This window comes from Oryx dammah, unplaced genomic scaffold (assembly GCF_014754425.2).
Source record: "Oryx dammah isolate SB20612 unplaced genomic scaffold, SCBI_Odam_1.1 HiC_scaffold_18, whole genome shotgun sequence".
Taxonomy (NCBI): Eukaryota; Metazoa; Chordata; class Mammalia; order Artiodactyla; family Bovidae; genus Oryx; species Oryx dammah.
In genome coordinates, this window is record NW_024070202.1 from 46,756,759 (window position 1) to 46,770,401 (window position 13,643).

General features: G+C 39.9%; 2 protein-coding genes across 14 annotated transcripts in view; one reads left to right on the top strand and one right to left on the bottom strand.

Moving 5' to 3' along the window:
- The window catches only part of KMT2E (lysine methyltransferase 2E (inactive)), a 94,139-nt gene extending 89,283 nt beyond the window's left edge, over positions 1-4,856 (top strand). For 4 of the 5 annotated variants that reach the window (XM_040260791.1, XM_040260787.1, XM_040260788.1 and 1 more), the window contains 5 exons: positions 7-296; positions 1,169-1,257; positions 1,364-1,489; positions 1,663-1,760; positions 2,602-4,856. In XM_040260791.1, the coding sequence (XP_040116725.1) occupies positions 7-296; positions 1,169-1,257; positions 1,364-1,489; positions 1,663-1,760; positions 2,602-4,113 (2,115 nt within the window). In that variant the 3' untranslated portion in view covers positions 4,114-4,856. The remainder of the gene's footprint in view (positions 1-6; positions 297-1,168; positions 1,258-1,363; positions 1,490-1,662; positions 1,761-2,601) is intronic. The other variant, XM_040260790.1, reaches the window with a different exon arrangement.
- Positions 4,857-7,291: 2,435 nt separating this feature from the next.
- SRPK2 (SRSF protein kinase 2) overlaps positions 7,292-13,643 on the bottom strand; it is a 241,593-nt gene continuing 235,241 nt past the window's right edge. For 5 of the 9 annotated variants that reach the window (XM_040260804.1, XM_040260802.1, XM_040260801.1 and 2 more), the window contains one exon: positions 7,293-8,773. In XM_040260804.1, the coding sequence (XP_040116738.1) occupies positions 8,589-8,773 (185 nt within the window). In that variant the 3' untranslated portion in view covers positions 7,293-8,588. Of the gene's footprint in view, positions 8,774-13,643 lie in introns of all 9 variants that reach the window. The other 4 variants (XM_040260799.1, XM_040260805.1, XM_040260803.1 and 1 more) reach the window with 2 other exon arrangements.

Here is a 13,643-nt window from a genome sequence, read left to right on the forward strand (position 1 = left end):
CTTAAGGTTTCTCTATTAGAATATCGGAAGAGACAACGAGAAGCTAGGAAAAGTGGCTCTAAGACAGAACACTTTGCGCTGGTTAGTGTATCACCTCACACAAGTGGAAACTTGAGCAGCAGCAGTGCTGATGGGTGTGCCCACAGGAGTGAAAATGGGGAGCAGGTAGAAAGCGCCGCTAGCCTACCTTTACCAACACCAGCTACAGTTTATCATGCTACTTCGGAAGAAACCAGCAATAATGGTACTGTTAAGGAAGCATCTGCCAGTGAAAAGAATGAACCAGAAGTTCAATGGTAAGCTGCCTGTTTGAAAAGAAAAAACAAAACACAAACCTAATTGGTAACTTTAGAACTTCAAACAAACAGTATACCTTCTTATGAAAGTAGTCTTTGTTATTTTATCTCCCAGTCAGTATCTTGGCTCATTTTGAATGGAGCTATACCTGTAAAGATTTGAACTATACTATTCTGCAAAATGACAGATTTTTGTTATTGTTCTCCTAAGGCTAAGCAGATAGCGGTTTGTAATATTAATTTTGACAGATCCTTTTTGCTGATAAGGTTTTAACCAAGATATTTATTTGTCTGTGTCATTAAAGGTCCATTGTATCTACTCCTTGATAACTTTCACGTTTTTCAAACACTCCTTTCCAAAGAACCTTTGTCACAGCATCTCACTGTTTCCCACCCTTATCATTACCTTGAAACAACAATCATGTTTAGGGTTTCTTCAGAAGGAATAGAAGCAGCTGGCTAGTGAGGGTCTTGGCAAAGGGCAGAAGGCCACGTGCATTTTATATCTTGGTCCTCTTACCTCTGAGCTTCCTGCTAGCCTTATAATCCAGATACAAGGTGAATCAGTAAGGGGTATATTTGGTCCCTTTGGTAATTTGAAGTGATGGTCTGAATGTTAACATGCTACCCTTCAACAAGCCCCTCTTCACCAAGAACTTGCTTAAGACAAAGGAATGGAGTCTGCTTGAGTTCTTCAAATAACTGATAAAAATCTCAGTTTGGGGAGGTGTTGGGGGTACTATTTTCAAAACTTAACACCAAAGTATTTCCCTTAAAGAGCCAAAGCCTTTATACCTGGGAGGATATCAAGTGGCAAAAAATGATCTAGCCAGCAATAACTTTTAAACTGATGATATGACTTGATTTTAAAGGACGGCCTCAACTTCAGTGGAGCAAGTGAGAGAGAGGAGTTATCAGAGAGCTCTGCTTCTCAGTGATCACCGAAAAGATAAAGACAGTGGTAAGTGAGCTTGTTCCTTTGCCAAAGAGTGGAGGCAGCTAACCCCCGGCGCCTGTCCTCTGCGTCCCTAATGTTCTCTCCGGGTCTGCTTCTGCTTCGTCTCTAGGGGCAGAGTCACCACGTGTCCCATGTTCACCGAATCATGTTCCGTCTTCTCCTTCATCTCATTCAAATCACATTCCCCAGTTGCAACCCAAGGGCCCAGTCCCTTCTTTCAGTGAACTTACAGAAGGTCAGTAAGCAGATGACCTGTCGTGGTGGTGGTTTTAAATACCTTTTAAAAGCATAAAGGAGAGAGCCTTTCTAGACGTTGGTTTGAATTAATAGAATGTACATTGAAGTATTAGTAAAAGGAAATATTTATCATGTAATTTTACATTTTCTGTGATTCCTTATGCTTTACAGATGCTGACCCTGAAAATCTAGAACCCACAACTACAAATGAATGCCCATCCCCAGATACTTCCCAAAATACTTGTAAAAGTCCTTCAAAAATGAGCAAGGTAATAACATTGACCTTTGAACGTGGCCATTCTGAAAAGTGGATGATAAAGCGCACCTGGAGGTTTTTCTGCTGTACCCAAGTATCAGTTTGTGATTTCTGGACATTTTTCCTGTTAAAGTTCCAACGTGGTAAACATACTTCAGCAGCTTTTGTTTGCTTCAGCAGTTTCACCCCTTCCTTATGCTAGTGTCTAGGAAATTTAGAGTCTGTTCATGAAATATTTGACCAGTCAATTAATTCTCTAAAAAAGTCAGATGACATTCATTTGAAATGCTACCTCTGTCCTGGATCATGAATACATGATAACCTAATGGGGCATTATCTTTGGAAACTAATAGTGAGGCAATCTGATTTTTTCTTTCTCCTTAAAGAACATTATATATTCACATACTCTCATACTTGGATTATCTGTATTTGAACATTGAAAAGGTATTATGAATGAAAAAAGTTGGGGGTGGGGAGCAAGTTTATCAACCCCAAGCAGATTTGTCATTATTTGAATATAGAAATTTAAATTACAGAATTGAAACTTGTCTCAAGTGTTTAAGATACTTAGGGGGAAAAATGGAGATTAATTTCCTTAATTTGTGTTCAATGAAAATTTGGGGAATTCAGTTGAAGCTTATTAGCAGAACTTGTTGAACTACTTGAAAAATTGGCTTTTTAGTATCTGAAACCTCTGTAGTTGTCTTCAGACCTATCCTATTCCCTGCCCCTTTTAAAATGAATAATATAAACATTCATTATATTAAATATATAAAATGAATGCTATAATAACAACAAACTTCAGTGTATACAGAATGTTTCATAACTTTATATAATTTGTTTTCTTTACATAGCCTGGTTCACCTGGACCTGTAATTCCTGTTCAGCCACATGGAAAAATACTTACAAAACCAGATTCCCATTGGGAGGGAACAGTTATTGTATCAGAAGCTGAGAATGGTGTCCACCTGAAAACAGAACTCCATCAAAAACAGCTGTCAAATAACCCCCAAGCACTTTCAAAGAACCATCCTCCACAGCCACTCGTTCGCTGTTCATCTGAGCAACTCTCACAAAAGCTGCCTTCTGCACCCATGAAGTTGCACTGTCCTCCGTCACCTCACATAGAAAATCCTCCAAAGTCATCGACGCCTCACACGCCTGTACAGCATGGCTATCTCTCACCAAAGCCTCCTACACAGCAGTTAGGCTCTCCCTACAGGCCTCACCATTCACAGTCACCTCAAGTTGGAACACCTCAGCGAGAGCCTCCAAGAAATTTTTACCCAGCCGCACAGAACCTTCAAGCCAGTACTCAGCAGGCAACTTCTGGGGCATTATTTACACAGACACCCTCAGGACAATCTTCGGCAACATACAGTCAGTTTAATCAGACAAGTCTGAGCAGCACGGCTCCACCCCCTCCACCCCCTCCACCCCCTTCTTCTTCGTCTTATTATCAAAACCAGCAGCCCTCTGCAAACTTTCAGAATTATAATCAGCTTAAAGGTAGTCTTTCCCAACAAACGGTGTTTACATCAGGACCAAATCAAGCACTTCCTGGCGCCACAAGCCAGCAAACAGTTCCAGGACACCATGTTACTCCAGGGCATTTTCTGCCTTCTCAGAACCCTGCTGTTCACCATCAGACGTCTGCTGCTGTGGTCCCACCCCCTCCTCCACCACCACCTGCTCCAGGACCACACCTTGCACAACAGCCAAGCCCCCATCAGCCACACTCAGTAGCACATGTAGTGGGGCCTGTTCACGCCGTCACCCCTGGCTCGCATATTCATTCTCAAACTGCCGGACACCATTTGCCACCACCCCCTCCACCTCCTGGCCCTGCCCCTCATCACCATCCACCGCCCCACCCTTCCACAGGACTCCAAGGTCTACAAGCACAACACCAGCATGTGGTCAATTCAGCCCCTCCCCCTCCGCCTCCGCCTCCGCCTTCCAGTGTTCTGGCTTCTGGGCATCATACCGCGTCAGCTCAAGCCTTACACCATCCACCTCATCAAGGACCTCCACTTTTTCCTTCAAGTGCTCATCCAGCTGTACCACCGTATCCCTCGCAAGCTACACATCACACCACTCTGGGACTGGGACCCCAACACCAGCCTTCCGGAACAGGGCCACATTGTCCATTACCAGTTGCAGGTCCTCATCTCCAGCCCCAAGGACCAAACAGTATTCCAACACCTACCGCTTCAGGGTTCTGTCCTCATCCTGGCTCTGTGGCCCTGCCACATGGGGTCCAAGGACCTCAGCAGGCATCTCCAGTGCCTGGACAGATTCCAATTCACAGAGCACAGGTGCCACCGACATTTCAGAACAATTACCATGGTTCGGGGTGGCATTGAAACGGACTTCAAAAACATTTTTTAAAATGTTCTGTAAGATAAACTGTATATTTCGTATGTACCAGTTACGGTACTTTTTAAAGCTTGTACATGAAACTTTGTATAAAAAAAGAAAAAACACCAGTGCTCTTTCATTGTATTTTTCCCATTTTTTGCTTTTTAAAATTCCTTAAAAAATGTGCTGTTAAGCCAGTGTTAGTATCTTTTATTTTGTAAGTGAACATTCCAGCTGTTTTTCCTGGCAGTAGATTTGATGCTACATGATCTTTAAATTTTATTGTTGCAGTTAAAATTCATTTAGTGAATGTTTTCTATATTATTTTATACATATGCATTAACCACACAGCTAAGTAATGGCAGTATGAGGATTTTCTTTCTATCAGCAGTTCTGTGAGTGCATCTTAGGTATAAAAAAATGCAATACAGATTTTTATAGTTTGCTGTGAACAGGGCTCATTTTGTTTTATCGGTTATTTGCAAGCAAAATGTAATTTAATGTATAAATGATTTTTAATGTCTCCTGACTGTAAATACTGCATTTCTTTTGCGTATATAATTGCTTACAGCTTTCTCATTTGATATATAGCATTGTACATATGACAAGTCTTTGCAAAACTATGTGATCTTTGTGAAAGTAGTACAGTATATGGCTTTTAATTTCTTTATTTTAAATATACTGTCACATTGAAGCACTGGTTGGGCATTTTAATTCATGTTAATAAACCACAATTATGTCAGTTTTACCAAATTGTCATGAACAACTTCTGAGATTGGGGTCTGTTTAAGCGTTTTTTTGTGTTTTTTTTTTTTTTAATACAAAAGTTACCTTTTCCAGATAGTTTGTAAGGAGCCTTCCATTTTCTTTAGCAACTACTACCTCAGTTGAACTGGACTGCAACAAGCGTCAGGAAGCAGTAAAGGCTTGTTCCTGTAATGTTCCTACATGTGATTTCACAGGAGCAAGAGCCGTAAGAAACTACCACGCTACATAAATGCTACAAACATTCAGTTATCTGACATCATACGAAAGGAATCCATTTCATTAAAGCAGCACATGATTCAATTATAGATTACAACCTCTTGAAAATACAGAGTATCTCTCCTAAAAACAGGAATATCTCACTTGGACATGTTAGCACATGACTGAAATGTCCTATTGATGAATCAAAACTATGTGAAAACCTTAACGCAATATTGTCTAGCTATAGTATTTAAAAGACTAGTAGGAAATAAAATTTGTTTTGGGTGTACAAAACTAAAGGAAAAAGGTATTATTTCTTAGCTAAGCAAAATGAAAACGGCCTCTCAAGTGAACATTTTATCGCTGAAATATAAAATTATTTTGGAATAATACTTATCTCCTACCTCTCAGGAAGAGTAAATATAACCAATAGAAGGGACAGTATTTGTCAACACATCTTTCATCATGCAATTGCTTAATTTGGCACAGTATATGAAATCTGTGTATTGGAGAAAGTAGACTAAAAATGACTAAGGTTGGCAGTAATATGTTTTATACTTTTAATTTCCATTTCCTTTTAAAAATAGCTACATTAACATAGCTTTGCTTAGGGCTCAATCCGGATCATCTTCATATTTTAAAAACTTAGGTCAGCTTTGCCCTCTCTGATCAGCAGACAAAATTCTACTTACGGTATTCACTACAGTTATCTGAGAAGAAACAGCTTTACATCATCTACTGCCTGATTGATAGTTTTAAACAGAAGACAAAGTCCCATAATGAATTATCAGTATTCACACTTCTTTAAAAGGACTGTCCTGAAGATTTACTTCCTCATAGTTTTATATTTGCCTACTACATAAGTATACAGAAGCCTTTCTGTAAACTCCATTAATCTCTAAAAAAGTAATGGGAAAAAACTGGAATTTAAGAAGTATCTCAATAGAAAAACAGTAGTTTATCCTGGTTAGCTAGCTATAGATGATCCTAGTACAGGAAGAAGCAAGTTAGTAAATCAGTTTTCACCTAGAAAGTTTATGCTTTTTTGAAGCTCCTATATCCACTTTTCCTCTGCCTTGGGGCAGTCCTAATTTCCAGCCAGCCAACTTCTGAATCTGCTATAATCACATATGTGATCCACTGCTTGTCATTTTCCATGAAGACTTCACATAGACTAGAGAAAGGAAAAGATAGGACATTCAACTAAAATCACGGAGCTAGCTATAGTGTTTTGCATAACCAGTGATTCTCTTTGAGCTTATATGCATTCATCATCATCAAGCCACCAAGAATCTGCTAAAAACCAAACTATACCTAATACCCTTGTATATTCTTTCTAGAACCATTGCTTTTACATTTGTAAACTAGCAGGCTATTTTATAAGTGACAGATCCTAACAAAAGTAATAGTAATCTAGACTATTTTCTAACATGAGCCAAAACTGTATTAGACAAGCTATTCAGGTGTGCTATAACCCTGATAAAAATTCATATAGACTTAGGGAAGACATACATGTATTCCGTGGTTCTCGTGAGAATGGTTCCTGTGCACGTCATGGATGGCATCACTGGTCTACAGCCACTATCTTTCACAGAACCTACAAGGTAACCTACAGCCTCATTAGAAAAACTTAGCATCCGCCTCACATAAATGAATGCCATCTTCCACCTCACAGCAATACGATCTAATGCTGACTTCTAAGAGAATTAGGTGTCTCATTCCCTCACAGTGAAGAGTTTAAAAAAATAAAACTGACAGTGCTCAAAATGTAATTAGCATATTTTTGATGAAATATGAATGGAAAAGGTTCACAGAAATTCTAGGTACTGAATCTATACTAGAGCATGTTTTTTAGACCCATGTCATACCCCTTACAAACAATGAATGTTTTCCTCATATTAAGCCTTGATGCATGTTCTACGTTTCTTTCAACAGGAATGCTGATATTTCCTTTAATTCCGGTTATACTACATTAAAAGGATAGCAAATGTTTGTTTCTATCACTTTAAATACAGGCCAATGACCAAGGCAATGTCTGGGAAAAAAAAACCAAAACACTTTAATTTTTAAGACAACTGCAAGCACCTCAAACAATGGATTATTGTTACAACACTTGTTATCTTTTCACAATCTAGTTATTGCAAAGGCATATGGATAAATGTTAATGGACAAAGTCAAGAAAAACGAGGCACCTTGAGGAATGTAAAATTTAAAAAAAAAAAAAAACAACATTCAATCCACTGATTTCTAAAAGAGGCTAAATGTACCTCTATATATTACATTCTAAAATTGTATTGCCTACTATGGTTTGTGTCCTGGATTCTACAATTTGAAGGAAATGCTTAAACAAAATTGTGTGCAACCTGCAAAGGGAAAATCATTTTCTCAACTTCAGTGCATGGAAAGACAATGAAAAAGCTAGTAAAATTTGTTGTAGCCACACACAAAACTGTCTCTGGAATGAATGTAGTCCCTGTTTTCTCTGAGATGTTAGTATTCTTTCTTCCCATTGCACTGCAAGTTGTATATACCATACCTTGGTTCTAGACAAACACAAATAAGGTTTTCCAAAAAATATATGTGTATTTTTTCATTCCACACACTGAACATGTTTCTCGTGTCCAATTTAATCTATGTAGAGTTTAACTTACAGTGCCTGGAGGAAGCAACACCACGTGGTACTGGGCCACCACATTCTTAAAGGGAAATTTCTCTTTTTCCTTAAAAGTACTTTTAATTAAAAATATGCAAAAATACGAATGGGACCACTAAACTATAATGTGTATTTCAGAATGAGAAGCATGTCCTTTCTTTAAAGTGCCATACAGGGAATGACATAACCTAGAGCCAGTTGTTTAAAATCCAATGCAAAAGGACTGTCATGGAATGAAAAGTTTGCACAACTCCTTGGAGCAGTTAAAAGTCTATTACATGCAACTTAGGCTATAAAGCACTCAAGACTGGGTAGCTTTTCTGAAATTTGAGTCCCCATCCCATATTTAATGTAAATTAACATTTACAGGGTGCATTTACATACACTATAATACAGGAATGATGTCCCTTTGCCAGAAGATCAAATTGTACATTTCCTTGCTATTTCTTGGTTCCAACTTGATAATTTCTTAAGATTGTAAATTATATAGTACTCAGCTAAAATATTTCTTCATAAATAGTTACAAAACCTGCCAAAACACAAGGAGGAAAGTATTTTTCGTTCAAAAAAAAAAATGACATTTGAATGTCACACAACACAAGAAACAATGCTTAGAGACATGTTATTGTTTTCAGAAGAAAAGTGGGTCAGTAAACTACTAAGCTGAAGACAAAAGACTGCCCTTCCCCAGGATCACAGTGCACAAGAAGCAAAACGTCAAATGACAGTACCTCAAAGCAAAATAAAGGTCTGAGGATGAAGCCAGCTCACTTGTAATCCTGTTAAGAATGAGAGTCCCCCTTTAGGGCCAAATGCACTGGACAACACGTGCCAGCTCAGAATGGGTGAGTGCAGAATCTGCTAAGAATTCAACCAAGGATGCCGAAGGCATTCGCCTGCTGAAGCTCGTTTCTCTGGAACCATTTCTAGCATCGGGATCAGGAAATCTGTAAACTGTGCAGCATCTTCATGGGGCCAGCCATACTTTTCCACAAGTACATCAAAGAGGCTCCAGGGCTTCAGTTTGGTGATGTGCCGCAGTTCTCCTACAGGGAAGAACAGGCAATGTCAAGAAAGCTTCTAAAGTGCGTTTCCCATTGTTGGTCCAGCTGAGTTCTTCACAATCAAGCAGATACTTACCTTTGCAACACTACACGACAATAAAGGCCAGCTTCCCCACTAAGGAAGCCTGGTGAATGTAAACAGGGGTTCATTTAAAAGGGAAAAATTCATCTGTATCAGTTCCAGGTTTCTTTCAATAAGCGGAGCATGCTGAGGACACTCAGAATATTTTCATTTGCTAGGATGGATCCAGGTACTCTTCAACTTGGGACTCTTTGCAATTTGCTTACTTGCTTAGAAAAAGCTTTAAGATATGTGCTATTTTAAACTCCTTAAAATAAGACTGCTTTTTTTCTGTAGGTTACCATGAAAAGAAAGGGTAATCTTTTCATCTGGAAGAGTGCTAATGAAGAGAACTTTGGGTGATGGTAGAGATGTATCAGTACTTTATCTCTACTGTCCAATATGGTCGCTGCCAGCTCAACACAGCTACTGAGCACTCAGGATGGAGCTGGTGACTAAGGAACAGAGGTTTAATATATAAATAGCTACAAGTAGCCACTGGACAGCACAACTCTAGAGTCCACCCAAATCAAAATCCCACTGATCTCCACAAATCTGTTCTAAAATCTATCAGACATCAATTTATAAAAAGCCTTAAGTTATCCTTTTCAAAATGTTCTAACTGCAGTATGAAAAGTGCCAGTCATGAACAGCCCTCTTCATGTCAGACAGAGTGACTGACATGCTAGTAAATGGTCTGGGAACTGTAATAGCCTTTTTCATAATAGGAAAAAAACTCATTCTAAGTAAAAAGGACAGGATGACTGTCATGAAGAATAACTCATTTTCCCTGCTGGAAATGTTCACAGGCGGTCCCACAGGACCTGCACACCGCGAGGCCACCTCCATGCCCTGGGGCCCAGGCTGCTGACAGGCCCCTCGCACATGGGCTGGGCCAGTTGCTCCCTCCAGGGATGCCCGCTGTGGCCTGGACAGAGCAGGCGGCTAGCACACAACCTGCACCCACAGAGGGTCGGGCCTGTGCTCACAAAGGTCTTCTCAGGAGGTCTGGTCTGTGACTCAAAGTAGATGCACACCCCTCCTCTTTCTTTAATCACAGAGATGGTAAAAAAATATCCCAAAAGAGAGTATCACAATGTAAAAAAACAAAAGGAAAAACCACTTGTAATTACCCCATAATGACTTCCTTTTGGCCGAGATGCTTTCAACCTACATTCTTATGAACTGGTCTGTCTACAGGGTTGTCATGATGTGCACACAGTTCTGAACAAAGAAATCACAAGACTGTATCTCTGGGAAAGGGAGAGGGTTTAGGTCAGTTCCTGACTCCCACGTGAGGACAGGGACAGTGCCAAGGAGACCAAGAGGCAGCCGCCCGCCACCTGAGAGGAGCAACAGACAGTCTCCGCGAGCGTAAGTGGGAGCAACCAACGAATGTCCACCCCTTTACCCAGAAACTCCTGTTGTAGGAATCCTACCTAGGGAAATAAACCCTGGCCCCCAAATGTGCTCACTGCAAAATTATATTACATACTCACAAAACTATAAGTGTTCAGTCATCAGAGAATTGTGGTCAAAAACACAGCCAGACCCCGTACATATACTTGATGAATATTATTTAATATTACTCAGTAACATGGTGGAAACTGTCTGGCCACATGTTAAGTAGTAACAAAAGTCAAAACTACATTCTAGGGACTTTCCTGGCGGTTTGGAGGTTAAGACTCCACATTCCCAGTGCAGGGGGCATGGGTTCAAACCCTGATTGGGGAACTAAGATCTGTATGCTGCCTGGCAGGGCCAAAAAACCAAAACTATGTTCTACAAATGATCCCAAGAGTAATTTTCAAAGAGCCATAAAGATGGAAAGCAGGCACCCCCAGACATCAGCTTTAAGGTCGTTTCTTCCTCTTTCCACATCCTCTCTAACGCAGCTCCACTGATTCTGTAGTGACTGCTGATGTCACCAGGACAGCGTTAGAGCAAACTATGGAAGCACACCCCAACATGGCAAAACCAGCTCCATGGGGGACGTCACTCTGTACTCAGTGGAATAAGCGCTCTCCAGGTTTGCAAATAAGAGCAACTGCTGAGCACGAGCTGCTCAGAACTGGGCATTTACTCCTGAGGATGCCGTTCTCAGACTAAGCTCCATGAACAGGCATCCAAGTACACACAATCTTCCATGAAAGGAGAGCTGCTTCACCATGAGAGATGCCTTAAAATCTGCATAGTAACAGGAAAACCATACAAAGCGGGAAAGCTATACTATAAACTGATAAAGATGATTTCAAAAGAAATTCTAGAATATCTGACATACTTCTGGCCAGGTAAACCCACACAGAAAACTGAATGTACAAAGATACTGAATACATAGCAATATTGCAATAATAAAATAGTGTGTTGCCTCTAAAATGAACAAATATGTGGTTTATGAATGTAGGTGGGAAAACTCTACAACACCAAGAAACACAGGTAATGTACTCACCTCACCCTGTCATCGTATTTACAACTTGTGTTCAACTGCATAAGCAGCAGCAGCACTACCTTATAAACAGTTGATAGAAGTTACTTAAAAACAAACCCTAAGCTCCCAAACTCACACAAATTCATACATGCAGTGGCCTTCCTGGTGGCTTAGGGGTAAAGAATCCACCTGCAATTCAGGAGACCCAGAAGACACAGGTTCAATCCCAGGGTCAGGAAGATCCCCTGGAGAAGGGTATGGCAACCCATTCCAGGATTCTTGTCTGGGACATCCCACAGACAGAGGATGTTGGGCTGCAGTCCATAAGACCGCAAAGAGTCAGACACGACTGAACAACACACATTCCTAGAACTGCCAAGAAAAGGCTCCTTTAATAAGTGAGGGTGTCTCAAGAAAAGGCTCCTTTAATAAGTGAGGGCCTCAAGTCCACTCATCAGCTCCAGTCTGACTCGTAACACTCAAGAAACAGCCACCCCATTCCCACCATGTATAATACAAAACAAAAATAATACTATCAGATACTAAAACATTAAAAATTTTTTTTTTTTTACTATCTGTCCTATTGTACAAATAGCTTTTACATCTTGGCAATTTTTTCCCTTAGGAAAATATATCAAGATATGTTTTGTTGAAACAAATTGTGCCAATACCAAAACACTTGACTGTGACAGTCTTTACTTCTTAAACCGTTTCCAACCCTTTCCTTCTTAAAGAATACAGAGTAACACTTAACCATCCCTCGGCATCAAGCTCTCACACACATGCAGGCCACCTGGGTGCCAGCAAGGCCAGATGGGCAGCGCTGCCTCTCAGGCTTCCTGACCTGCTCTGTGGGCAGAACCTCCCCGACACACACAAACTGAGGAAGACTGATGGCAACAGGCCTGAGAGAGGGACCCTCCTGTGGAGTAAAGGTTCAGGCTGGCCACTCCTCCTGCCAGCCCCTGGCTATGAGTTGTTGCCAAGGAAAAATTTAAACACTTCTGTTCCTCTTCTCTGGAGGATTATTTTAGGTGATTTATGAAGGAAAATGTATTATTTTGCCTATGAGATTATAACATTCCAGAATTAAACATACAAGCATGTGAGGTTTTATACCACACACAGGGGACTATAAAACAAAATCCTGGTACTGTATTATTGGTAACTAAAAAAGAAACCATGATATAAAATAAATTATGACAGATTTCAGTAGCATATACAGAGAAAGGAAATCTATCAGTAGCTACAGGTACTAAGGAAGACAAAAAACTTAAAAATTTTGAATAATTTCCTACAAAGTACATGTAAATATTTGAGGTCAAATTCTAAATGAACCCTACCTCCCACATAAATAAAAATTAACTGAAATGGATCCTAGACCTAAGCAGGAGAGCTACAGCCATATGTTTTTAGAAGAAAACAGAAAAATAAATTTTCATGACCTTGAAGTGATAAGAGTTTCTTAGATGTTAGATTAAAATATCAAAAACATAAGTAACAAAATTAAGAAACAGAAAACTGAACTTGATAAAAAAGTAAAAACCTTTGTAACTCGAGTATCACATGCACATTCAAGAGAAATGAAAACATTACACCCACACAAAAACTTGTACATTAATGTTCACAGCCAAAAGGTGGGAACAACCCAAATGTCCATCAACTGGTGAACGGGAAAATCCGAGGTGGTCTAGTCACACGAAAACAAGGATGGAGTACTGATTAATGCTACCCATGGATGGACTTGGAAAGCATGAGAGTAAATGAAAGGAGCCATTACAAATATCAACATACTTTATGATTCCAACTATATGAAAAAATCCAGAATAGGCAAATTCATAGACAGAAAGTAGACCAGGATTGACACTCATCTCACACACTAGTAAAGTAATGCTCAAAATTCTCCAAGCCAGGCTTCAGCAATACGTGAACCGAGAACTTCCTGACGTTCAAGCTGGTTTTAAAAAAAGCAGAGGAACCAGAGATCAAATTGCCAACATCTGCTGGATCATGGAAAAAGCAAGAGAGTTCCAGAAAAACATCTATTTCTGCTTTATTGACTATGCCAAAGCCTTGGACTGTGTGGATCACAATAAATTCTGGAAAATTCTGAGAGAGATGGGAATACCAGACCACCTGATCTGCCTCTTGAGAAATCTGTATGCAGGTCAAGAAGCAACAGTTAGAACTGGACATGGAACCACAGACTGGTTCCAAATAGGAAAAGGAGTACGTCAAGGCTGTATATTGTCACCCTGCTTATTTAACTTCTATGCAGAGTACATCATGAGAAACGTTGGACTGGAAGAAACACAAGCTGGAATTAAGATTGCTGGGAGAAATATCAATAACCTCAGATATGC